Source organism: Trachypithecus francoisi, unplaced genomic scaffold (genome assembly GCF_009764315.1).
Source record: "Trachypithecus francoisi isolate TF-2019V2 unplaced genomic scaffold, Tfra_2.0 Contig00518, whole genome shotgun sequence".
Lineage (NCBI taxonomy): Eukaryota > Metazoa > Chordata > Mammalia > Primates > Cercopithecidae > Trachypithecus > Trachypithecus francoisi.
In genome coordinates, this window is record NW_022680694.1 from 53,384 (window position 1) to 79,550 (window position 26,167).

Sequence of the window (26,167 nt, forward strand, 5' to 3'; positions counted from 1 at the left end):
CAGACAAATGAACAGTACGGATTCTGGGATCACCCCTATGCTGAGGAAAAATTCTAGTGTTGACACAGGTGACACTTTCTTGCCTCATTTTTCTGGAGAACCACTCTGGTTTGAACTTCCTGCCAGAAATGTGATTCAAGCACTTTTGTCTTAAAAAGTGAAGAACCCAGTCAAGAAATGTGACCATTGACTCTAGTGCCTGGAAGGCACAGTGTCATTTGGAGAGAAGAGTGTGCTGGGCGTCAGGGTTGGGAAGTATGGAGGAATGAGTCAATGTGGAGTGATTGTGAATATCTCTGCGAGTTTGTGTGCTTTTCCCCAGAAAATATGTTCCCGTGTGCAAAGCACAACACAAAGATTGATACTCTGAAACCAAAATTTCATCACCACTGCACTTTCCAAAAATCAACCCATTCATTCCTCACCACAGCTGTAGTGGAAGGTTAAATTTAATATCCCCAGTCATCACATGGAGATGATGTAGAGATAATTTTCAGGCATTTGGTCTCCTAAATGGAAATGGCATAGATGAACTCGGGAATGGGTGGAAGGTTGATGCTGTGGGCTACTAGTCTGAAGTTATCACATGGCCCTGGTGTAACTTGTCACCCTGTCAGAGAGTCCTTAGCATCTGTGTGTGTATGTGGAAGTGTTGGCCTATAAAGATCTCAAGCACTGTGTATCACAATAGAATGGTCTCAATTCTAATGGTGCGGTCGTTAGTATGAACATACAGAGAGAGTTGCCAGGCATTTGGTCTTAAGTGATGGGGTATTCCTCACCTCCTGGTCAAAAGCAAGGAACATTCAGGGACATTCTATTGTATTTAATAAGATCGTCACCACAAACATTAGAAGTGTTCCAATTCAGTATCACACATACCCAAGACACAGGTCTTAACAAAATTTCAAGGAGTCTGTTGGCTGTTATTCCGGTGCCCATTTCCTCTGCTGGAATCTTCCGCACAACAGTGTTAGAAAGGGTCAGCACCCCCACCTGCTGCCCCCCAGGAAGGGCTGTCTCAGTCCTGGGGCTGGTGTGAGCGTGAGCAGCAGCGGACCCCATGACACACACACATTGACAGGAAGAGCAGAAGGACAAACATCACATGCCAAGGAGGGGTCATCTTTGAATGGTAGGATAATTCAGTCTTTTCATCTGGATTTAGTCTTCTTTAAAACAAAAGTTACTGAATGCATAGAATATTTTGGCTAGAATTAAATCTCTTCTTTGAAGAAATGTTGCTTTTTATCTCGTTCAAAAGTTCTGGCCGGGCATTTTGGGTGGCCAAAGGATGCGAATCACTTGAGGTCAGCAGTTCAAGACCAGCCTGACCAACATGGAGAAACCCAGTCTCTACTAAAAATACAAAATTAGCTGGACATGGTGGCTCATGCCTGTAATCGGAGGCTGAGGCAGGAGAATCGCTTGAACCCGGGAGGCTGATGTTGCAGTGAGCCGAGATCACACCATTACACTCCAGCCTGGGCAAGAAGAGAAAAAGTGAGTCTCAAAAAAAGAAAAAAAAATGTTCTAGAAGCGATGAAAAACACAGCAACAGGCCATGTGGATCCTGCAAAGAAAATGATCTCAAGGGGATCAAGAAGGGAGGGCAAATTAGCTCAGGTCAGATTAGGAAGGAGGAGCCCTATAGGGAAACACTGTGTGGTGTACCGGGTTTCAGATGGGTTAGTTCATGTGCAACAGGTTGCCTTAGCTAGAGGACCAAGGCCCTGTCTTCTGTGGCCTTCCTGATGCCTGCCTTCACCACTTGCCTTCCCTCACCACCATGGAGGATGGACCGGCAGAGGCTGAGTCTGTGCTGTGAACACCTTTCCACACACGCCAGCCCCGGGTCCACAACTCCAAGACCACCTGAGGGATTCAGTCAGTGGAGCTCATGTGGTTATAGTGACTCTGTTTCCCAGGTGACAAGGAACTTGTCGAGGAGGATGTGCGAGGACAGACATCCTTGGAGGAAGCCTCAGGGGTTCACATGGTAAAGTCTTCCTTTTTCCTCTGAAATTGAAATTTTATTTCTCTCTGTTTCAATTGAATTAAGATGTATACATCTTACCATGTACATTATAGGTGACTTACAGAATTTCTTGGTGGGCAAATGTCAGAGTTCATTATCAACAAAAAAAAAATGATTTCAGATGGCATCCACATTTGCAAACTGTATGTCACCAGGCATTTTCCTCAAGAGAAATGCCTTCTTCTTGAGAAGTATTTGGAATTGTCAAACAAAAACATTGGAAAATCTTGCAAAAAAATCTTGTGCCTTACAATGAATGTCTTCTAGATATTGGGGCCATTGTCTCAACCACTATTTTCCATCGGTTTTTTTAGTGTCAAGTTAAGAAAAGACCTATGCATGCAAGACACAGCATAGTCTGACCCTCATAGTGTTTTCTTTTTCTCTAGATGCAGGTGGACCCAGCCACACTGGCAAAAAGTACGTATTCTGGGGTCATCTCTGTGTCGAGGTTTGAAATCTTAGTGTTGTGAAGGTGGCGCTGTTTGCCTTAGGGTGTGAGTGGCAGGACGAGCACTTGCCTTCCTAGGGGATGGAGGGTGACTCATGCGTTATGAGGTGGGGAAAGACAAATGTGGCTGTGGTACAGCAGAGGCTCCAGGGTGTCCCCATTGGACCCACTGTGGACAAAGGTTGGTTGTTTGCTTGTTTCTGAAGGCTTTTTCAAAAGAACAAGTGAACGCATTTGGTGTCGGTCAATAGGAATAGAACCTGAACCAAGTACAGCTTGCGTTTTTTCTTGGAGTATGCATTTGGTGGAAACTTATGTGTATATATTGAATTTAATTGCTGTATAGGTTTCAATACTTATCCCACGTTTTAAAACAATCAGGCTAGTGTGATTTTAAAATGTCCCTTGCTAACCTCAGAAACTATCTCTTCATAACCCAATTCTCCTAGTCGTGTTTAATCTCTAGAATACAGTTTCTGTGTGGTACTCGGGGGCTTTCTGCTGAGTGATTAAAGGTAGAAATCCGCGTTACCGACATTGAGGCCCTAAGAATTCACAGGCAGCTGCCCACTGGGCTCTATGAGAGGAGAGAGCAGGCTACAGCCTTGGCCTGGCCTGCAGAGGAACATGATTTGGAGGAGCAGAAGGAAGGCATGAGGACAGCAAAGCCATGGGGGATGCCAAGGTGCAACATCAGGAGAGTCAGTTCCACATCATCACCTGGGCGTGGGCGGAACATTCAAGCCTCATCTGAAGGAGGAGTTGAGCTCCGACTTCATGGCTGGCCTGAACATTGGCCATCTTCCTAAGAGCCTGGTCATAGGAGCTCCTTCCTTGTTTCTGGTCTTCTCCATCTTCCTGTGTGTTGATGGCAATGGCACCACCGGAAATTAGTGAGAGACAGAGAACAGGAGTGAGTTCCTGTAATGTTCAATTTAGCCCAGAGAGAACATGATCAGCAGGGACGGATTAAGGGTCAGGCCAGACACAGAGTAGTTTCCACGCTTGATCTCCCTGTGGCTGGGACAAAGAACAGCTTCTGGGAGTCTCTGGACAGCTGCTCCTTGTGTAGCTATTATTGGCCAAGAGCCTCAGCTCCCAGGCTGAGCAGGTGCGCAGTGCTGGTGTCAGAGGAGTTGAGGAGGAGACCCTGCTCTAAGGCAGGCTGAGCTCAGCAAAGGGAGAGGGGCTACCCTGGAGTTAGGTTGTCCTTTCTACACTCTCATGTGACCCACAAGGCATCAGTTTCTCTGTTTCTCTGTGACAGCCTTGCAATCATCAGTCTAAAAGTCTGTTGTCTCCTACTCATAGGTGGAGGAATCGTGACCATGTTTTTGTAGTCTGTGCAGGAAGTGGTGTCCCGTACATGAAAGAGGGTGGTGTGCATCAGGTTTGGGGGGGGGAGGAGAGAGTCTGTGGGAGGTGATTGTGTCTTTGGGAGTTTTTGTGCATGATCAAAGCACAACACAAGGATTAATTTTTTTTAATTCTTTTTTTTTTTTAACTATTCCATCACCCTGCACACTTTACATAAATCAGCCCATTCATTCTCCACCACAGTTGTCTGAAGTTAAGTTTAATATCCCCAGTCATCAGATACTGGTTGGGGAGGGATGAATTTCTCAACGTCTGGCTTTCTCAGTAGAGGAGGGAAATGGGAAATCAGAAGTGGGTGGAAGGTTGATTCTCTGGGCTACTGTCCTGTATTGATCTCACAGCCCTGGTATAACTCATCAGTCTGGCAGACTTTGAGCACCTAGGTGTGCATGTGGAAGTTTGATAGCGTATAGAGATTCTAAGCACTGTCTGTCATCATAGGATGGTCTTAATGGTTGCATAACCCAGAATTAGAGTTGGGATGTTTTACAGTGGACTTTGGTGTGGTCAGAAATGTGAAACACACAAGGCGAGGTCACAGGCTTTTCATTCAGTGGTCGTGTTATTCCTGAGATCCTGTTTAAAAGCAGAGAACAGGCTGGGTGTGGTGGCTCACGCCCGTAATCCCAGCACTTTGGGAGGCCGAGGCTGGTGAATCACTTGCGGTCAGGAGTTACAGAGCAGCCTGGCTAACAATGTCTCTACTAAACAGAAAAATTAACTGAGTGTGGTGGCAGGTGCCCGTAATCCCAGCTACCCAGGAGGCTGAGGCAGGAGAATCACTTGAACCTGGGAGACGGAGGTTGCAGTGAGCCCTGATCATGCCACTGCACTCTACCCTGGGTAATAGAGTGAGATTTTATCTCAAAAAAAAAGAAAAAGAAAACAAAACCGGAGGACAATCATGGGCATATTCTATTATGTTTAATAACACGATTGCCACAAGTGTCACATATGCCCTAATTCCACCCACACAACCAAGACTCAGTGCAGAATAGGAACTCAAGGAAGAACTAGGGTGTTATTCTGACGTCCATCTCCCCGGTGGAATTCCCTGCGTAGCTAGTTGGAAAGTGTTAGCGTCCCCACCTCCTGCCCCCCATGATGGCTGTCCCGGTGTTGGAGCCAGCGTGAGCATGAGCAGCAACTGATTCCAGACACATACATTGTGTTGAAAAGAAAGAGTCGAAGGGCAAATCTGCTAAGTGCGTGTCATCTTTCAATAATAGGATAGTTGAGTATTTTAAAATATTGGTTTAGGCCGGGCGCGGTGGCTCAAGCCTGTAATCCCAGCACTTTGGAGGCCGAGACGGGCGGATCACGAGGTCAGAGATCGAGACCATCCTGGCTAACACGGTGAAACCCCGTCTCTACTAAAATACAAAACTAGCTGGGCGAGGTGCGGGCGCCTGTAGTCCCAGCTACTCGGGAGGCTGAGGCAGGAGAATGGCGTAAACCCGGGAGGCGGAGCTTGCAGTGAGCTGAGATCTGCCACTGCACTCCAGTCCGGGCGACAGAGCGAGACTCCGCCTCAAAAAAAAAAAAAAAAAAAAAAAATATTGGTTTAATTCTCTTTGAATCAAAGTTCAGAGAAGTCATAACTCTTTTGACTAGAATTAATTTATTTTGAAGAAAGGTGGCTTTTTATGCAGCACAAAATGTTTCGGGGTGGGGGATGATGAACAGCAGCACCTGTGGATCCTCGGGGGAAATGACCTCAGAAGGGATCACGAAGGGAGGGCAAGTTAGCCCGGGTCAGATTAGGAAGGAGGAACCTGATACGCTGTAGGGAGGGTCACCTGCCCCATGTCCTGTGCCCTCTTTGAGATCAGCTGTGTCTCATTGCTGAACTTGCCCTAGCTAGAGGACCAAGGCTGTTTCCCATGGCTTTCCTCACGGTCTCATTTGCCTGCCTTCACCACCAAGGAGGGTAGGCCTACAGCTCCGTCTGTGGTAACCCACCTTCTTCACACATGCCAGCCTCATGTCCACACCACCCAGTACAACCCGAGGGATTTTCTCAGCAGAATCCGTGTGGTGACACTTACCCTATGTCTCCTAGATCCTCAAGAGGACCGCGCGGTGATACATCCACATGAGACACCCGTTGAGAGGGTCCTCTCTGTTATCATGGTGAGTTCTTCTTTCTTTGTCTGAAAGGGGAATTTCATTTTCCTAGGTTTCTTTCAATTTCAGTTGAATAAAGATAGGAAAACCTTACTACCATGTACATTATAGATGACTAGAGAATTTCTTGGTGGGAATTGTAAAATGAGAATTCTTTATCAACTAAGAACTAATTCAAGATGGCATTCTTGGATGATACAGCTTCAGTTACAAACTATGTCAGCAAGCACTTTCATCAGGAGAAAACCCTTCTTCAAAATACTGATTTACCACCAAAATTAACTTTAAAATCTTGCACAAAAACCTGGTGACTTTGTACAAGTGTTTTCTGGGCTTTATTTTTGTGACCGTTGCCTCCACCAGAATTTCCCATCGGGCTTTCTAATAGCACTAAGTTAAGAAAAGACCTGTGTACAAGGACAGCACGATCTTACCCTCACAGTGTTTTCCTTTCTCTAAACTCAGGAGGACACATTCGCAGAGACAGATGGTACGTATTCTGGGATCACCTATTTGGTAAGGAAAATTCTTAGTGTTAAGAAAGGTGACACATTCTTGCCTGGTTTATCGGAGAACCATTCTCGTTGGAACTTTCTATTGGAATTGAGGTTAGGGCAGAAATTACTGAGTGTACTGAAGAGGGGTGATCATCCTACGTAGTGCCTGTTAGCTGCAGTGTCATTTTTATGATATTGAATGAGGTGCATCAGGGTAGGGGGTATAAGGGGAGAGTCTGTGTAGAGTGATGATGAATGTCGTTGGGAGGATGTGTACGTTTCTCCAGAAAGCATGTTTCCATGTGCACAGCTCAACACAAAGATGAGTGTTGTAAGTAAAAATCCCATTACCACTGCACACCGTGCGTCAATCAGCCCATTGGTCCTCCACCACGGCTGTAGCTGAAAAGCAGTTGGATCTCGCCAGTACTCAGGTGGACATAGTGCAGAGATGAATTTGCCAAGCTCTTTATCTCAGTGGAGGAGGCAGAGGTGAACTCAGGAGTGGGTGGAAGGTGATGCTATGAGTTACTACTAGGGAGTAATCACGTGGTTCTGGTATAATTTGTCATTATGGCAGAGAGCTTGAGCACCTAGGTGGCAGATGAAATCTCGATAGCCTTCAGAAATCTCAAACGCTGGCTCTCACGTAGGATTGTCTCAGTGGTCACATAACTCAGTGTAGGGATAAGTACATTTAACAGTGGACTTGGTGTGGTCACAAATGGGAAACAGACATTGAGAGGTCAGACTTTTGGCTGCAGTGCTGGGTTAATTTTCTCATCTGCTAGTCAAAAGCAGAAAATGATCAGACATGTTATATTGCATTTAATAAGATGATCTCCACAATCCTTACATGTGCTGCAGTTCAGCACTCACACGCAAGACACAGCACCAAATAAGAACGGAAGAAACAACTTGGGTGTTTTCCTGGTACTCATCTTCTGGCTGGAATCTTCTACACAGCTGGGTTAGAGAGGGTCACCGCCCCCCCCTGCTGCCCCCTGGGTGGGCTGTCCTAGGGCTGGAGCCAGTGTGAGCATGAGCAGCAGCAGGCCCCACGGCGCACACACACTGTGTTAAAAGGCAGGGCCAAGGACAAACATCACATGCCAAGTAGGGGTCGTCTGTAAATGGTAGGATAATTGAGTATTTTCAAATCTTGGTTGGTCCTCTTTAAAACAAAAGGTTAGTGAATATAGAGAATAGTTGAGCTAGAATTAAGTCTCCTCTTTGAAGAAAGGTTGCTTTTTATCTAGTACAAAATGTTCTGTCCGGCCACGGTGTCTGACACCTGTAACCCTTGCATGTTGGGCGGCCGAGATGGTGGGTCACCTGAGGTCGGGAGTTTGAAACCAGAGTGACCCACATGGAGAAAACCCGTCTCTACTAAAAACACAAAGTTAGCGAGGCGTGGTGATGCATGACTGTAATCCCAGCGACTCAGGAGGCTGAGGCTGGAGAATCGCTTGAACTTGGGAGACGGACGTTGTGGTGAGTTGAGATCGTGCCATTGTACTTCAGCCTGCTCAATAAGAGCAAAACTCCATCTCAAAAAAAGGAAAAAGTTCTAGGAGGGACAAAAAACACACAGCAGACATGTGGATCCTGGGGAGGAAATGACCTCGAGGGGATCGAGAAGGCAGGACACGTTAGCTCAGGTCAGATTAGGAGGAGGAGCCCTGGATGCTGCAGGGAAACACTGTGTGGTGGGCCCTGTTTGAGATGGGTTATTTCATGTGCAAGAGGTTGCCTTAGCTAGAGGACCAACAGTCTGTCTTCTGTGGCCTTCCTGATGCCTGCCTTCACCATTTGCCTTCACAGGCAGCTGCCCACTGAGCTCTATGAGGGAGAGAGCAGGCTACAGCCTTGGCCTGGGCCTGCAGAGGAACATGATTTGGAGGAGCAGAAGGAAGGCATGAGGGCAGCAAAGCCATAGGGGACGTCGAGGTGCAACATCAGGAGAGTCAGTTCCACATCATCACCTGGGCGTGGGCGGAACGTTCAAGCCTCATCTGAAGGAGGAGTTGAGCTTCAACCTCATGACTGGCCTGAACATTGGCCGTCTTCCTAAGAGCCTGGTCACAGGAGCTCCTTCCTTGTTTCTGGTCTTCTCCATCTTCCTGTGTGTTGATGGCAATGGCACCACCAGAAATTAGTGAGAGACAGAGAACAGGAGTGAGTTCCTGTAATGTTCAACTTAGCCCAGAGAGAACATGATCAGCAGGGACGGATTGAGGGTCAGGCCAGACACAGAGTAGTTTCCATGCTTGATCTCCCTGTGGCTGGGACAAAGAACAGCTTCTGGGAGTCTCTGGGCAGCTGGTCCTTGTGTAGCTATTATTGGCCAAGAGCCTCAGCTCCCAGGCTGAGCAGGTGCGCAGTGCTGGTGTCAGAGGAGTTGAGGAGGAGACCCTGCTCTAAGGCAGGCTGAGCTCAGCAAAGGGAGAGGGGCTGCCCTGGAGTTAGGTTGTCCTTTCTACATTCCCATGTGACCCATAAGGCATCAGTTTCTCTGTTTCTCTGTGACAGCCTTGCAATCATCAGTCTAAAAGTCTGTTGTCTCCTACTCATAGGTGGAGGAATCATGACCATGTTTTTGTAGTCTGTGCAGGAAGTGGTGTCCCGTACATGAAAGAGGGTGGTGTGCATCAGGTTTGGGAGGTGTGGAGGAGAGAGTCTGTGGGAGGTGATTGTGTCTTTGGGAGTTTTTGTGCATGATCAAAGCACAACACAAGGATTAATTTTTTTAAATTTTTTTTTTTTAACTATTCCATCACCCTGCACACTTTACATAAATCAGCCCATTCATTCTCCACCACAGTTGTCTGAAGTTAAGTTTAATATCCCCAGTCATCAGATACTGGTTGGGGAGGGATGAATTTCTCAACGTCTGGCTTTCTCAGTAGAGGAGGGAAATGGGAAATCAGAAGTGGGTGGAAGGTTGATTCTCTGGGCTACTGTCCTGTATTGATCTCACAGCCCTGGTATAACTCATCAGTCTGGCAGACTTTGAGCACCTAGGTGTGCATGTGGAAGTTTGATAGCGTATAGAGATTCTAAGCACTGTCTGTCATCATAGGATGGTCTTAATGGTTGCATAACCCAGAATTAGAGTTGGGATGTTTTACAGTGGACTTTGGTGTGGTCAGAAATGTGAAACACACAATGCGAGGTCACAGGCTTTTCATTCAGTGGTCGTGTTATTCCTGAGATCCTGTTTAAAAGCAGAGAACAGGCTGGGTGTGGTGGCTCACGCCCGTAATCCCAGCACTTTGGGAGGCCGAGGCTGGTGAATCACTTGCGGTCAGGAGTTACAGAGCAGCCTGGCTAACAATGTCTCTACTAAACACAGAAAAATTAACTGAGTGTGGTGGCAGGTGCCCGTAATCCCAGCTACCCAGGAGGCTGAGGCAGGAGAATCACTTGAACCTGGGAGACGGAGGTTGCAGTGAGCCCTGATCATGCCACTGCACTCTACCCTGGGTAATAGAGTGAGATTTTATCTCAAAAAAAAAAAAAAGAAAAAGAAAAGAAAACAAAACCGGAGGACAATCATGGGCATATTCTATTGTTTAATAACACGATTGCCACAAGTGTCACATATGCCCTAATTCCACCCACACAACCAAGACTCAGTGCAGAATAGGAACTCAAGGAAGAACTAGGGTGTTATTCTGACGTCCATCTCCCCGGTGGAATTCCCTGCGTAGCTAGTTTGGAAAGTGTTAGCGTCCCCACCTCCTGCCCCCCATGATGGGCTGTCCCGGTGTTGGAGCCAGCGTGAGCATGAGCAGCAACTGATTCCACAGACACATACATTGTGTTGAAAAGGAAGAGTCGAAGGGCAAATCTGCTAAGTGCGTGTCATCTTTCAATAATAGGATAGTTGAGCATTTTAAAATATTGGTTTAATTCTCTTTGAATCAAAGGTTCAGAGAAGTCATAACTCTTTTGACTAGAATTAAATTTTTTTGAAGAAAGGTGGCTTTTTATGCAGCACAAAATGTTTCGGGGTGGGGGATGATGAACAGCAGCACCTGTGGATCCTCGGGGGAAATGACCTCAGAAGGGATCACGAAGGGAGGGCAAGTTAGCCCGGGTCAGATTAGGAAGGAGGAACCTGATACACTGTAGGGAGGGTCGCCTGCCCCATGTCCTGTGCCCTCTTTGAGATCAGCTGTGTCTCATTGCTGAACTTGCCTTAGCTAGAGGACCAAGGCTGTTTCCCATGGCTTTCCTCACGGTCTCATTTGCCTGCCTTCACCACCAAGGAGGGTAGGCCTACAGCTCCGTCTGTGGTAACCCACCTTCTTCACACATGCCAGCCTCATGTCCACACCACCCAGTACAACCCGAGGGATTTTCTCAGCAGAATCCGTGTGGTGACACTTACCCTATGTCTCCTAGATCCTCCAAAGTACCACTTAGTAGTGTATCCAGATGCGACACCCGCTGAGAGGATCTTCCTCCTCCCTGATATCGACGTGAGTTCTTCTTTCTTTGTCTGAAAGGGGAATTTCATTTTCCTAGGTTTCTTTCAATTTCAGTTGAATAAAGATAGGAAAACCTTACTACCATGTACATTATAGATGACTAGAGAATTTCTTGGTGGGAATTGTAAAATGAGAATTCTTTGCCAACTAAGAACTAATTCAAGATGGCATTCTTGATGACAGCTTCAGTTACAACTATGTCAGCAAGCACTTTCATCAGGAGAAACCCTTCTTCAAAATACTGAATTTACCACCAAAATTAACTTTAAAATCTTGCACAAAAACCTGGTGACTTTGTACAAGTGTTTTCTGGGCTTTATTTTTGTGACCGTTGCCTCCACCAGAATTTCCCATCGGGCTTTCTAATAGCACTAAGTTAAGAAAAGACCTGTGTACAAGGACAGCACGATCTTACCCTCACAGTGTTTTCCTTTCTCTAAACTCAGGAGGACACATTCGCAGAGACAGATGGTACGTATTCTGGGATCACCTATTTGGTAAGGAAAATTCTTAGTGTTAAGAAAGGTGACACATTCTTGCCTGGTTTATCGGGAGAACCATTCTCGTTGGAACTTTCTATTGGAAATGAGGTTAGGGCAGAAATTACTGAGTGTACTGAAGAGGGGTGATCATCCTACGTAGTGCCTGTTAGCTGCAGTGTCATTTTTATGACATTGAATGAGGTGCATCAGGGTGGGAGGCATAAGGGGAGAGTCTGTGTAGAGTGATGATGAATGTCGTTGGGAGGATGTGTACGTTTCTCCAGAAAGCATGTTTCCATGTGCACAGCTCAACACAAAGATGAGTGTTGTAAGTAAAAATCCCATTACCACTGCACACCTTGCGTCAATCAGCCCATTGGTCCTCCACCACGGCTGTAGCTGAAGGGCAGTTGGATCTCGCCAGTACTCAGGTGGACATAGTGCAGAGATGAATTTGCCAAGCTCTTTATCTCCTCAGTGGAGGAGGCAGAGGTGAACTCAGGAGTGGGTGGAAGGTGATGCCATGGGCTACTACTAGGCAGTAATCACGTGGTTCTGGTATAATTTGTCGTTATGGCAGAGAGCTTGAGCACCTAGGTGGCAGATGAAATCTCGATAGCCTTCAGAAATCTCAAACGCTGGCTCTCACGTAGGATTGTCTCAGTGGTCACATAACTCAGTGTAGGGATAAGTACATTTTACAGTGGACTTTGGTGTGGTCACAAATGGGAAACAGACATTGAGAGGTCAGACTTTTGGCTGCAGTGCTGGGTTAATTTTCTCATCTGCTAGTCAAAAGCAGAAAATGATCAGACATGTTATATTGTACTTAATAAGATAATCTCCACAATCCTTACATGTGCTGCAGTTCAGCACTCACACGCAACACACAGCACCAAATAAGAACGGAAGAAACAACTTGGGTGTTTTCCTGGTACTCATCTTCTCACTGGAATCTTCTACACAGCTGGGTTAGAGAGGGTCACTGCCCCCACCTGCTGCCCCCCGGGTGGGCTGTCCTAAGGCTGGAGCCAGTGTGAGCATGAGCAGCAGCAGGCCCCACGGCGCACACACACTGGGGTCATCTCTTTGTTGAGGTTTGAAATCTCAGTGTTGCGAAGGTGGCTCTGTTTCACCTGCATTTGCTGAAGGGCCTGTCTTGTTTGAGCTTCCTGCCAGAAATGAAATTTGGGAAGTTTGGTTTAAAAAATACGAAGAATCAAGCCGGGCGCAGTGGCTTATGCCTGTAATCCCAGCACTTTGAGAGGCCAAGACGGGTGGATCACCTGAGGTCAGGAGTTTGAGACCAGACTGACTAACACTGAGAAACCCTGTCTCTCCTAAAAATGCAAAATTAGCCGGGCTTAGTGGTGCATGCCTGTAATCCCAGTTACTCAGGAGTCTGAGGCAGGAGAATCAGTGGAGCCCAAGAGGTGGAGGTTACAATGAACCAAGATTGTGACATTGCACTCTAGCCTAGGGAACAAGAGTGAAACTCTATCTCAAAAAAAAAAAAAAAAAAGGACCAGAAACTCAGAGTCCAGTAAACGACCCTAACCATGGTACTGTCATCCCGGAAGCAGCAGTGTCATGTAACCATGGTACTGTCATCCCGGAAAGTAGCAGTGTCATGTAGCGTGAGGTGCTACATCAGGATTTGGAGGGACAGAGGAGCGAGTCTATATGGAATGATTGTGGGTATCTGGGAGTGTGTGTTTCATTTCCCCAGAAAACATACTCCCATGTTCACAGCACAACACAAGCATCAGTGTTCAAGGAAAATTCCATCACCACTGCATAGTTTGCATAAATCAACCCATTCATCCTCCACCACAGCTGTACCTGAAGATAAATTGACCATCCCCAGTCCTCAGATGGACATGGTGCAGAGACGAATTTCCCAAGCTCTTGGTCTTTTAAATGGAAGAGGCACATGTGACCTCGGGAATGAGTGGAAGGTTAATGCCATGGGCTACTACCCGGAATTTGTCACAAAGCCCTGGTATAATTTCTTGCTAGGCCAGGTTGTTCCAGCACTTGTGTGTGCGTGTGGGAGAATGAAAACCTATTCAGATCCCACACACTTATCATGACTGGATGGTGTCAGTGCTCAGCTCACCTGGGGCTGGTTTGAGCAGGTACATTGTACAGTGGGCTTCAGTGTGATCATTAACGTAAAACATGCAGAGTCCCCAGGCTTTTGGTCTGCAGCGGTGAGGTCATTCCTCAGCTCCTGTTCAAAAGCAGACAATGATGAGTGGCATATTCTATCGTATTTAATGAGATAATCACTGCACGTCTTAGAAATTCAGTGGAACCCAATCCCAAGACACGGCATCCCATAAAATCTCAAGGATCAACCTGGGTATTAGCCTGGCACCCATTTTCCCTGCTGGAATGTCCTGCATAGCTGGGCTGGAGAGGGTCAGTGCCCGCCCCCCGGCCCCCTCGCTGCTCCCATGACAGGCTGTGCCGGTGCTGGAGTCAGTGTGAGCACGAGCAGCAGTGAACCCCATGGCGCACACACTGCGCTGAAAAGGAAGAGTGGAAGGAGAAATCTCACAGGCTAGGTAGGGGTCATCTTTAAATGGTGGGATAATTGGGTTTTTTCAAATCTTGGTTTAATTGCCTCATCACAAAAAGTTAATGAAATCTTTTGGCTAGAATTAAATCTCTTTCAAGAAAGGTTGCTGATTCTGTACAAAACCTTCTAGAAGGGATGATATACAGAGCAGCAGCACATGTGCATTCTGAGGAGAAATGACTTTGGCAGGGATCAATAAGAGGGCACTTTAGCTCAGGTCAGACTAGGAAGGAGGAGCCCTAAGAGGCTGCCAGGGACACACAGCCTGCACTATGTGGTGTGCCCTGTTTGAGACTGGCTATTTCACGTTTACAAGGTGGCCTGGAGCTAGAAAGCCAAAGGCCCTGATTTCCTTTCTTCCCTGCCTCTCCCCTGTTCTGCTGTCCTCCTCCCCCACCCACCTCAAGCAATGTTACTGAATTGTTGGTGAGCAACACCACCAAGGTGCTGACGGTCACTCTGTGTCCTCCTAGTTGCGCCGGAGCATCTGCAGAAGTCGTGCAGTGACAGCGATGACGAGGAGGATCCAGAAGTTATGGAGATAAAACCACCTGGATTTGTCTAAGAAAAACTTCTGTTTTCTTAATTTTATTTGATTTGGATAAAATTAAGATATGAGAATGTGACAATATGTATCTTAGATTTGTTACACAATGTCCTTGGGAGGAGCTTTAAGTAAGAGTCTGTTCCCCACTGAGGGTTGACTTAATACAGAGGGAAAAGTGACAGCATCCACCACACATTGTGGGGCAGTGAGCTTGTGCCTTTACCAACTTTGTTCTCTTTCGAACAAAATCACTTACTGGCCAACCAACATGGACTTGAGAGGAAACATCCTCTGAGAAAAATGTGTCTTTAGCGTGAGTCGATTTTCTCCCTTCTTTTGAGTCCTTTGAACACTGGTTTCCATCTTGCTTTCTAATGTCACTGAGTGAAGAAAAGTCCTGTGCACACAGGATGCAGCAGGGTCTGATGCTCATAGCAATTTATTTTCTGTCATTACAGAAATCCTCAGGAGTTCCACAAAAGGGTACATGTTGTGGAAGCCCTCCCATACTGATGAGTCACCCAGATGATGAGGAATGTGCCACGGTCTCGCTGGCCTGCCTGTGGATGGGCAGCCTGCGTGGAGCTTCCTCTCATGGATGAGGACCTAGGCTGTGATGGGAGGGATGGTTGTTGCAGATAGAGCGTGATGGTCACATTCTGCAGTCCCTGGGAGCAACTGCATTCTCTGAGGATGGGGTGAGGTTGTGCCCATTGATTTTCCTGCATGTCTTTTTGAATTCATGTGGTGAGTGTCCAAAATACGTATTGTCAAGGTCATGTAGAGGCTCAGCCTCTATCCCTCAGCCTAGTCTGGTTTCCGTGTTCTGTGCTTAGGAAACACAGCAACATGAAAAGGTAACCAAAGGGCTTGCCCTAGGGTGTGAGTGGCAGGGCGAGCACTTGCCTTCCTAGGAGGATGGAGGGTGACTCATGCATTACGAGGTGGGGAAAGACAAATGTGGCTGTGGTACAGCAGAGGCTCCAGGGTGTCCCCATTGAACCCACTGTGGACAAAGGTTTTTGTTTGCTCCTGAAGGCCTTTGCAGAAAACAAGTCAAGGTGGTTGGCTTAAGGTCATATGAAGATAAAATTAGCCCAGTTCTGGACTGAGTTTCTTTTGGGAGCGTGCGTCTGGTGGAAATATGTTGTATGTGAGGCGAATTTGATTGCTCTGTAGGTGTCCATACTTAACCCACATTTTAAAACAATGAGGCTGCTGTGATTTTAAAATGTCCCTCACTAACCTCAGAAATTATCTCCTCATAACCCAATTCCCCTGGTCATCTCTAATCTTTAGAATACAGTTTTTTTCTGTGTGGTATTCAGGGCCTTCTGCTGTGTGTGATCAAAGGCACAAATCAGCGTTACCAACACTGAGGCTCTAAGAATTCCCAGACAGCTGCCCAGTGGGCTCTGTGAGAGAGAGAGCAGGTACAGCCTTGGCCTGGGCCTGAAAAGGAACATGATTTGGAGGAGCAGAAGGAAGGCATGAGGGCAGCAGAGCCACGGGGGCAGCCGAGGTGCAACATCAGGAAGTCAGTTCTTCATCATCACCTGGGCGTGGCCGGGATGTTCATATTCCAGCTGAGGGAGAACGGGTCGAGCTCCGACTTCATAGCTGGCGTTAGCACTGTCTGCCCATCTTCCTGAGAGTCTGAAGAGAGAAGCTACTTTGTTGTTTCTTGTCTTCTCTATTTCCTATATGTGGATGGCAGTGGCACCACCAGAAATTAATGAGAGGCAGAGAACAGGACTGAGTTCCCGAAATAGCCAGTGTGGCCCAGAGAGGACATGATCGGCAGGGATGGACTTCAGGGTCAGGCCAGATACACAGTAGTTCCCAGGCCTGGTCTCTCTGGCTGTGACAGAGATCAGTCTCTTACTTTTCACCTGCTTCTGGGCGTGGCCTGACAGCTGGTCCTTGTGTGGTTGCTGTTAGCCAAGTGTGATTTTGCCTGAATCCTGTGTGACTGAAGGGAGTGTCAGCTTTCAGGCAGGATGGCTGCTCCACACTAGTTGCAGGGAAGGTGAGAAGCGACCCTGCTTCAGTGCTAGGTGAGCTCAGCAAAGGGAGCGGAGTCCAGGTGGTCCTTGCAGCTTTCCCGTGTGACCCTTGAGACATCACTTCACCTGTTTCTCTGAGATAGTCTTGGAATTATTAGTCTCAAACTCTGTTTTGTTTTACTTATGTGTGGAGGAATCCTGGCCGTGGCTGGTCACTGGAGGGCAAGGACTATGTCCTCCTCGTTCCTTCTCATCCCAGAGCGCAGCCCTGGCCAGCCCATCTTGGGCCCCAGTAATGTTCCAGTGCTTCCAACCCCTTTGCTGAGATCCAGCGCCAGTGTGAAAAGGCTTCCTGCTCATCTTCTTCAATCTATTGTTTCTCATGGTAATCTAGAAACCTGAGTGGGTTCTGATCCAAGGTCACAGGAGAACGGGGGGCTCCTGAAGTCACCGAAGTTTCCCCTCATCTCTACTCTGGCTGCCTTGGTTCAGCTTTTCTGCTGCAGAAGATGCTCTCTTTCTGTTTACAAGTCCTCCTTTGCTGGACCAGGCGTTTTTATTCTTGTTGTGGCATCCCTGCACATCACAGGGGACCTGGAGCTTGTTCCTGTGCCCCTGAAGTACCCATCCATGAATGATCAGATCAGAGCAAACCACTCTGCCAGGAATCAGCAGGGGGGAGAGTCACATCTCCCTCACCTTTGGGTTTAGACCTGTGCATTCCAGTGTGGTCCTCCGTGGCATATGTGCCCATTCATGTTTAATAAATGAAAAATTCATAACCTCCTCACAAGAGCCATACTGTAAGTTCCCAGTTGCCACATGTCTGCTCTTAAGAGAGCATCTCCATTCTCCCTGAATCACCTGGGAAGGAGCTGCTGTGAGTCTGGCCCAGATTCTGTTCACTGCGCTCACCTGCCTCAGTGCATGTGCATCAAGGCTGGAATCTCGGGTTCTCAGATTGGAGGTAAGAGATGCTCTGAGCCAGTGTCGGTGAACAGTTGAAAGGGATTGTTCGGTTCTCTCTCTCACCTGAAGGCTCACAACTGTGACCAGGGCCTTCCTAACAGCCCCTGAGTTCACAGAGCCCAGGGAGGTCACCGTGGATTGAGCGTAGTGCTGATGTTTGTGTCTCTGTGCTTGGGCTCATGGGCACCACCTCTGGATCCATCCAGGAGGAAATAGACTGGTCAGGTAGGGACCAACACTCCAGGGTTGACCAGCGAGGAGGGTTCTTGGGGATTGGGTGACACTTGTTTTGGAGCCTGGGATGGGATCTATAAGTCACCAAACATAAAAGGAAGTAGGTGTAGAAGTGTGATTTGGTTTATGTATCTTAATGAGAAAGTCGTAAAAGTTTTGTCCTCATGCGCTTTGTGTGAGTTGTGTTTGTCACCATCATTTCTTGCTCTGGTGTTTAAAGATTACATTTTGCAAAGACCAGATCATTCCTGCCTTTGCCACAGCAAGCACCAGAGCCCTGGGTTTGATGGGGCAGCGTTTTGTTGTGAATAGAGATGACAGGATGAGTATGCAGGTGTAATGTTGAGTGTGGGGTGGGACACAGCCCCTCACAGGTGCTACGTGATCCTGAAGACAAAGTCCTTCATACGTGTGCCAGGAGCTGAAAGGAGCCCACCCTCTTTCTCTACACTCTCAGGACCTGCAACGGCACCTTCCTGTCCTGTCCTCACCGTCCTGCTCTAAGGGTGCTCCCTGGGTTGGATGACACAGGGAGTCCTTCCTCTGGGATTCCTGCGTGTGCCCCGGCGTCCTGGAGTCCTGAGGGCGGAACACATGACTGAGCACATTTTTGGCCTCCACTCCGCACCCAATCTCACCCAATCCCAAATCCTTGGGCTTTGAATGAAACCTAAATTGGCTTTCATTGGAGAGGCCCGAGTCCAGCTGTGGCTCAAGGCCCTCTGTGGCTGGCAGGAGTCCTCGGGGATATGTGTGGAGGGGCTGCTGTGTTGCTGTAGGCAGTGGCTCTCGCCCTCCCTGTAGCCTGGTCCCTGGCATCCACTGGGCCCAGATGGAGCCTCTTGGGTCACTTGTCTTGTGACACCCTCCTCTCTGGCCCAACAGCCTCGTCCTGCTCCCCACACTCCAGTCAGGCCCAGCTTGTTCTGTGTGTCAGGCCTGCCAGGTACCCACCCTCCTAGTCTTCCCACAGCTCAGGCAAATCCCGGGAGGCCCCCTCATTTCTGTGCTGACAACTGCTGGCCTCACCTGCAGATTAAAGCAACTGGGACAAGAGGCTTTATCTTGAATTCTGTTCCATTGTTTCCAAATATTCAGAAGCTGGTGGGATTCTTTTGAGGACTGAATATTTTCCAAGTCTCTAGGGTCATTCCAGGCATAGAACAGTCACTGTATCTGTGATGTCATTCATCATCAGCTCCCACAGCCCCCAACACAACCCAGGCCTGGGCAGGTGCTGCTGACCCAGGATGCGATCCGTGTGTTGATTGGAGGCTGGCAGTGCATGCAGCCTTGGCCTTCTTTCCGATGTTCTTCTATTGGAGAACAGTAGGACTGGTGGAGGCCCACAAGGAGGAAGGAAATGGGATTCATGAGGGAAGAGAAGCAGGCCCTACAGGAGGAGGAGGGAGAAATTCCACGTCATGCACAATGTTGTGAAGAGGGCGGCCGCCTCTTGGAGGAACAGAATGACACGGCTTCCCCTCCCTGGGCTCAGTTATGGAATGTGAGGGCTGGGAAAGTGTGTGGGAAGCCAGAGGTCCCTCCCTCATAGCACAGAGGAAATGATACGGGCTGTGGAGAAGGCTCCAGAAACGGGCAGGTCAGAGGCTCTGGGGTTGGCTCCACAGCCCCGGGACAGCGGAGTCTGAGGGGTTCTCTTGACTGTAACTCTCCCCTTTCCTTCTTATGGCCACCCATCACCGCTGCTCCTCCGGACACTGATGCTTGCTTCCCAGAACTGGGAGACTCCACCATCACAGGCAGCCACCAGCAGGTAAGTGATCTCCTCTTATATGCTCTCTCTCTTTTATCCTCTTTCTGACTCCTGAGCTCCTTTCTTAGCTCTGGTCCTTTTCCTCTTTTCCTCTCTTGTGATTGTTCTGAAGCACTTGGTCTCATCCCACAGTTGAGGTCCTCGGGTCTTCAGTGTGGATAACCCCACCCCAGCCCTCCTGCCCGCTGCCTTGGCATTGCCCTGTTTACTGGCCCCCAGGCTGCAGCTTTGAATCTTGCTGAACAACCCTTCAGGGTCCAGGGAGGGGCTGGGCTGGGTCAGATGAGCTGGACCCTACCGTGCCGGAGGGACTCCCAGTGACATCTGGGTCTGCTCTGGGCACCCCCTGCCCAGATAGGACTTTTCCTGCACTGGCGTCTCTGGACATACACAACTGTTCTCCTTCTCACAGATGTCAGCAAGTCCCTCCTCTGCACCTGCAGAAGAAGCAACAGAAAAGACAAAAGTGGAAGAGAAAGTGTGAGTGTGCGGTGGGCAGAATGATGAGGGAAGCAGACACATGCCCGTGTTCTTTATGGCTACGCTCACTTTCTTGTTGTCCCATCAGGAAAACCACGAAGAAAACCAGGAAGCCCAGGAAGAATACCTGGTGGAATGTCCTGAACCGTTGGGACATTTTAAGTATATTTTAGAGACCTCTGAAGGTAAGTGAAGGATGCCCTGAGAACATCCTCCAGGAAACAGACACCCACTCCATAGCAGTCCCTGAGCCTGCTGGCCTGAGCCCTCCACAGGCTGCTTAGTGAGGGAGACACTGAGGTGCTGGTCAGGCCATCGTGTGCAGGATTCCATGGGATGTGAACTGTTACTTGTCTGCAGTGACCCTTCAGCTCACCAGCATCTCATTTGAGGGGACCCAGCTCTGCCCCCCCCAGCCCCTTGAGGCCAACTGGGAGCATCACTAGTTCATCCTGAGGAGACACTAGGGTTGACCATGAATCGCCCCCAGTTCAGGCCTCCTGGGAAAGGTGTGAGAAGGATGGAGGTACCCCCAGGCTCCTTGTCACACGAGCAAGCAGCCCACCCGGCCCAGTATTGCCCAGTATTGAGGCCAGCAGGCACTCAGTAGGTCCTGGCATCAAGCAGGGGACACGGCAGGATCCAAGAAGCACTGAAATGTGCCCAGTCCCAGGGGTTCTTCAGCCTCTGTGGGGGCCTGGGGACCTGGGGTGACCTCATGGCCCCATTTTTCAAGATGAGGTTGGAGGCTTCTGTATGTAGAGAGCACTGGCTTGGGTGTCAGTGGTTCTGTATCTGTGCCAAATGCCAACAAAACAAACCCCTGAAGACATTTCAGGGCCATGCTTACTTGGGAGGGTTAAGGGCATGATTCAGGTAGCCTCTGTTTTTTAAATCTGTTTTCCAATCTTGAAATCAGGTACACATATAACGTGTGTTTGTGTGTATCTATACACTGTTTTTCACTCTTTCAAATGTATGTCTTCTGTAACCCTATTATTATAAAATATACTAAAGTGAGAAATTTGTTTTACCAAAGCGTAATTTTAAAAATTACAATACAAAGACAGGTCTGGTGGGGATGTTAGAAAGACCAGGTCTTACTAGGCAATAACAATGACGTGCTCCAGGCAGCTGTGCATATTCAATGTGCAGCTCTTCTGTCTGGATGGCACAGAGGATCTGGGTGGCAAGGCAGGGTCACCACCCCCACCCTGTGTCATGAGACCTCCTGCTCCCCTTAGGGCCCAGGGCTCTGCCTGTTGATCCTGGAATCCTCAAAATTCCGGTTTCTCTGTGTCTGTTTTACTCTCCGGGGAACCAGCCCCCTGAAGGTGCCTGTGTGAGTGCCCAGGTTCAGTTCTTCCTCCATGACACTTACAGACACTCTCTGTGGACACATAACCCCTCAGCAGAGAGCAGCACACAGGCCTCAGTGCCTTGGCATCTGAGTAGACCTGACTGTGGGGAGCTCAGGGGCCCAAGGTCACCTTCCAGGGCCCGAGGAGCTCTGAGACCTGCACGACCCCAGGGAGCCCCTCCTCCCTCCACCTCTGTGCCCCCCCCAGTGACCCTGGCACCTCTGTCTGTGTTGCAGATTCTGCGAACACCAGGAAGGGCCCTGATGTGGAGATGTCAGCCTGGCCCAGACCTGATGTGGATCGTGATTGTTTCGGGAACTGTGCTACTCCAAAACTTTTATAATCTTTGCTTAATTTGTTTTAAAATATTTTCCTGGCTGGGTATGGTGGCTCATGCCTGTAATCCCAGCACTTTGGGAGGCCGAGGCGGGTGGATCACCTGGGGTCAGGAGTTCGAGGCCAGCCTGGCCAACATGAAACCCCCGTCTCTACTAAAAACACAAAAATTAGCTGGGCATGCTGGCAGGCGCATGTAATATCAGCTACTCGAGAGGCTGAGGCAGGAGAATCGCTTGAACCTGGGAGGCGGAGGTTGCAGTGAGCCGAGATCATGCCACTGCACTCCAGGCTGGAGAGAAAGAAAAAAAAAAAAAAATTCTGACTTTAACCTCTATTTTTTAGCGGGCACAAATTGTTCTTTTGTTGTTTCTATTTTACATTGTTTCCTGATTATATTCCAATTGTTTTCATTCTTTCTGAAGTTTTGTTCACTCAGTTTTGATTTTTTTTTTTTTTTTTTGAGACGGAGTCTTGCTCTGTCGCCCTCTGGAGTGCAGTGGCCGGATCTCGGCTCACTGCAAGCTCCGCCTCCCGGTTTACGCCATTCTCCTGCCTCAGCCTCCCAGTAGCTGGGACCACAGCGCCCGCCACCTCGCCCGGCTAGTTTTTCGTATTTTAGTAGAGACGGGGTTTCACTGTGTTAGCCAGGATGGTCTCGATCTCCTGACCTCGTGATCCGCCCGTCTCGGCCTCCCAAAGTGCTGGGATTACAGGCTGAGCACCGCGCCCGCCATTTTTGAGTTTTTATAATTTTGATAGACTTCTTTTGTGCTTTCATTTTCTTAACGACTTTTACCTCATTTTAAAAACAAATCCATAGTATGGTAAGTTACATCAAGATGGAGTATTTTTGTTTTGTAGTGGTTTATATTCTGGATGTATTTTACATATGTAAGTGTCAATGGCCTGATGCAGTGGCTACCGCCTGTGATCTCAGCAGTTTGGAAGACCAAGGCAGGAGGATTGTTTGATCTCAGGAGTTTAAGACCAGCCTGGGCAACATAGTGAGACCTCATCCCTACAAAAAAACTTTTTTAATTAGCTGGGCATGGTGGCATCTGTCTGTAGTCCCAGCTACTTGGGAGGCTGAGGCAAGAGGATTGCTCGAGCCCGGGAGGTTGGGGCTGCAGTAAGCCATGACTGCACTCCAACCTGGTGACAGAGCGAGACCCTGTCTTTAAAAATAAAAAAAAAGTTTGTTAATATCAGTTAGAAATCTAGTTGTTCATTGCAGAACTAAACTAGTTTATAGCAGACATGAGCACTGGGAGGGAAATGTAACATTTTCACTCCAGGCCTTGAATCCTTGGCCAGCAGCTGTGTGTCCCTCAGGGTTCTGTGGTTCCTGGTCCCAGAGAAATCACTCGCTCCAATGTAACGAGCGAAGAGTTCTTTAGGTGATGGCCGCTGGGCCCAGCTTTGTTGTTGTCTTTGCTGTCTCGTAAGCCTCGTGTTGCTCACATTCAGTTGTGTGTGAGTGCACTGACTGTACCGTGAGCTTCTCCAAGCATGTGCAAGCAATTTGAGAGGAGCCTTTTAAGGATGTTCTATCGGGTGGGTCAGGTGAGGGAGATAACGGGGGCAAGAAGGAAAGTTTAATTCGTGTGAAACTACCAGCCCTTCGTCGCCTAACTTGTGATTTACAGACACTGAGCACATTGCAGGTTGAGAAGGTGCTTGGTCCTTTTTGTAGCCTTACCCTGTGCTCTTTAGAGCTGTGAGTGTGCTGCTTTTTCTCACCATTTTGTTTCTTGTAGATTGTTGTCCTTGATACTGGAAAACATTTTGAAGACAAGACTCTAGACTCTGAACAGTGGCCTATGCCACACTAGTTTATTGGAAAATGAGGAACTTACATTACTGACAAGCTTGGAAGATTTTTCTGTCCTGCAGTGGCCAGTGTTTCCCTGGTCTTTACCTTGCCACTCTGCTTTATTCTCTTTTTCTGTGGCAGTAGTTATGATGCCAACTTTTGGGGTTTCTTTGTCCTCTTTTTTTCTTCCTACCTGCCAGCATTCAAATGGCCACTTCTATTAAGTGATGGGATTCAGGAATGTATTTCTGTATATTAATCCTGATACAGTTTCACTCATCCCTCCGTTTAACATTTAGGGTACAAAGTAGTCACCGGGAGGTGCCACTCAGTATACAGCACTGTTTAGAAATTGAGGGAGCCATGAAATGTTTAGCCACCGCTCTCTGAGACCTCAGCCAGGTGCAAAGAAGAGATGCAGAACCGCATTTCAGGTTGTGTTATGTACATCCAGCAGCACTAAAATGTGTCTGGGAATCATGGCGGCAGAATTTTGAGGCAGGTATGGCTGAGGCTTTATGAAAAAATGGGGTCTGTGCCAGGCCTTAGATGTGGGAGAAGGAGGATGTGTCAGGAAGCAGAAAGAGTATCACCAAAGTGCTGCTGTGGGGCATGTGGGCCGTGTTTGGGAACAACCAGGGGCTTTGTGTGTCAGGTTTGCAGCACCTGTGGAGAGGCTGCATTGGTAAATAAGCCCCAAGAAGTAGACTGGGGTCACTTAAATTAAAATTAAAAGTATGTATGGCTGTGAAGGCCAGCTGAGTGGTATAAATAGAAACTATAAACAGTATCACATTTATTGAAGACAGCTTTTGCTGCCAAAGGAGTTTTTGGACGTTTTTGGATTATGTAGTTGGTGGGTAAAGAATTATTGACCTAAATGTATCCGATCTTTGAGTGTTTTAATATGCTAGATTATTGGAGGTGAAATGGCTAAGTCAAAGGCGATGAGTGTTTTTGAGACTCTTAATGTTAATTGCAAAATTAACCTCGAAAAGCAGTGCCAGTTTAGACCGTGACTGAGAGCTCTTGTTTTATCTTGTCCTGCTGAGCTGGGTGTTACAACATTGAAAACTTCCGCAGTGTGTTCTTTCTCTCTCTCTCTCTATCTCCTCCCTTCCTCCCTTTCTTTCTTTCACTTCTCTTAGGATAGGCTCATCTGTACTTTTTTGATAGAGGTAACCATTTGTCACACCATTTTCCGTAGGGCCTGCTGTCTTCCCATTCATTGGTGATGGCACATTTATCGTACCCTAAGCTTTGATAATGTGTCAGGATCTTTCTGACCTGTCCTCTCAAAGAGGTTAAGTATTTTTTATAATGACTTATAACTGACTGAAGTTATAATAGTTTTCTAATGTCAAATATAAAAATAGGCTGGGTGCGGTGGCTCACGCCTGTAATCCCAGCACTTTGGGAGGCCAAGGCAGGTGGAACGCTTGAGTCCAGGAGTTTTGAGACCAGCCTGGACAACATGGGGAAACCCCATCTCTACAAAACAAAAAAGAAAAATTATCCGGGTGTGGTGTTGCAGGCATGTAGTCCCAGTTACTCAGGAGGCTGAAGTGGGAGGATGGCTTGAGCCTGGGAGGTGAAGATTGCAGTGAGCTGAGATCACACCACTGCACTTCAGTCTAGGCAACAGAATGAGACTCTGGAATCTGAGGAGCAGGGCAGGACTAGGGTCAGGCAAGTGAGGCAACTAGGGCATAAAATTTAAGGAGACAGGACTCTCAGGGCACTTGCAGGACCCATGAGTTTGGGGGAGGAGCATAGAGAAAATAGTAAGAGACAAGTTTCAAACTGTTTCTGGTAGGTCAAACACAAAATTAGTCCATGATACTTCCAACACCTCCAGAGGGAGGGAGGAACTCCATTTTCCTTTTTTGTTCCCTCCTCTCTAGAGTACTTTGGCGGATCTTAAAACTGAAAACATGAGACTTAATCATTCCCCAATGTTTTACCAGATAGTTTGTCAAAAGGGTCACTGATGAAATGCATTAATCTCACTCTCCTCCTCTTGGTGGAAATGCACAGGCCTTGAGGTGTCCACTTAGTTAGTGGTTCACCATTTTTGTGTCTTTTTATGAGGTGAAAGTAATTCATGAAGCACACGGTAAAGAATAGACTTGAAACTAGAATGATCTTGGGCTCGAAGTACAATGCTGCCTCCCTGCCTCTGCCCATTCCAACTTTCTTTTTGTGCCTTAATGCATTACTTACCTTTTCCAGTTGTCCATCCTTATCTCCCATGAAGTAGAGCATGGGCACGTTAAACTGGGAGGCTGCAATGCACTGCAGGACAGCCTGAAGCTGCTTCTGCAAGCTATTTGGAGAGCACTGATGTAAGATATCAGCTTCAATTTTAATATGAGGATCTGGGGGCTCAGAAACATGAAATAAAAGTTCTGATTGGGTGCAGTGGCTCACGCCTGTAATCCCAGCATTTTGGGAGGCCAAGGGGAGTGGATCACCTGAGGTCAGGAGTTCAAGAGCAGCCTGGCCAAGATGGTGAAACTCCGTTTCTACTAAAAATACAAAAATTAGCTGGGCATGGTGGCAAGCGCCTGTAATCCCAGCTACTCGGGA

General features: G+C 47.9%; 1 protein-coding gene and 2 long non-coding RNA genes across 4 annotated transcripts in view; 2 read left to right on the forward strand and 1 right to left on the reverse strand.

Moving 5' to 3' along the window:
- The window catches only part of LOC117084991 (protein FAM153C-like), a 39,351-nt gene extending 17,482 nt beyond the window's left edge, over positions 1 to 21,869 (forward strand). Inside the window, exons 9-13 of one of the 2 annotated variants that reach the window (XM_033213356.1) lie at positions 15,058 to 15,082; positions 19,548 to 19,585; positions 19,998 to 20,065; positions 20,154 to 20,250; positions 21,663 to 21,865. In XM_033213356.1, coding sequence (XP_033069247.1) covers positions 15,058 to 15,082; positions 19,548 to 19,585; positions 19,998 to 20,065; positions 20,154 to 20,238 — 216 coding nt within the window. In that variant the 3' untranslated portion in view covers positions 20,239 to 20,250; positions 21,663 to 21,865. Of the gene's footprint in view, positions 1 to 15,057; positions 15,083 to 16,828; positions 17,573 to 19,547; positions 19,586 to 19,997; positions 20,066 to 20,153; positions 20,251 to 21,662 lie in introns of those variants that run through there. The other variant, XM_033213361.1, reaches the window with a different exon arrangement.
- Positions 1,964 to 3,879, forward strand: LOC117085013. Its single transcript, XR_004437758.1, has 3 exons — positions 1,964 to 1,999; positions 2,428 to 2,458; positions 3,801 to 3,879. It is a non-coding gene; the product is annotated as an uncharacterized LOC117085013 (long non-coding RNA).
- LOC117085007 lies at positions 19,163 to 25,905 on the reverse strand. Its single transcript, XR_004437755.1, has 3 exons — positions 25,802 to 25,905; positions 19,884 to 20,022; positions 19,163 to 19,201 (listed from the first exon to the last, which is right to left on the reverse strand). It is a non-coding gene; the product is annotated as an uncharacterized LOC117085007 (long non-coding RNA).
- Positions 25,906 to 26,167: the final 262 nt, after the last annotated feature.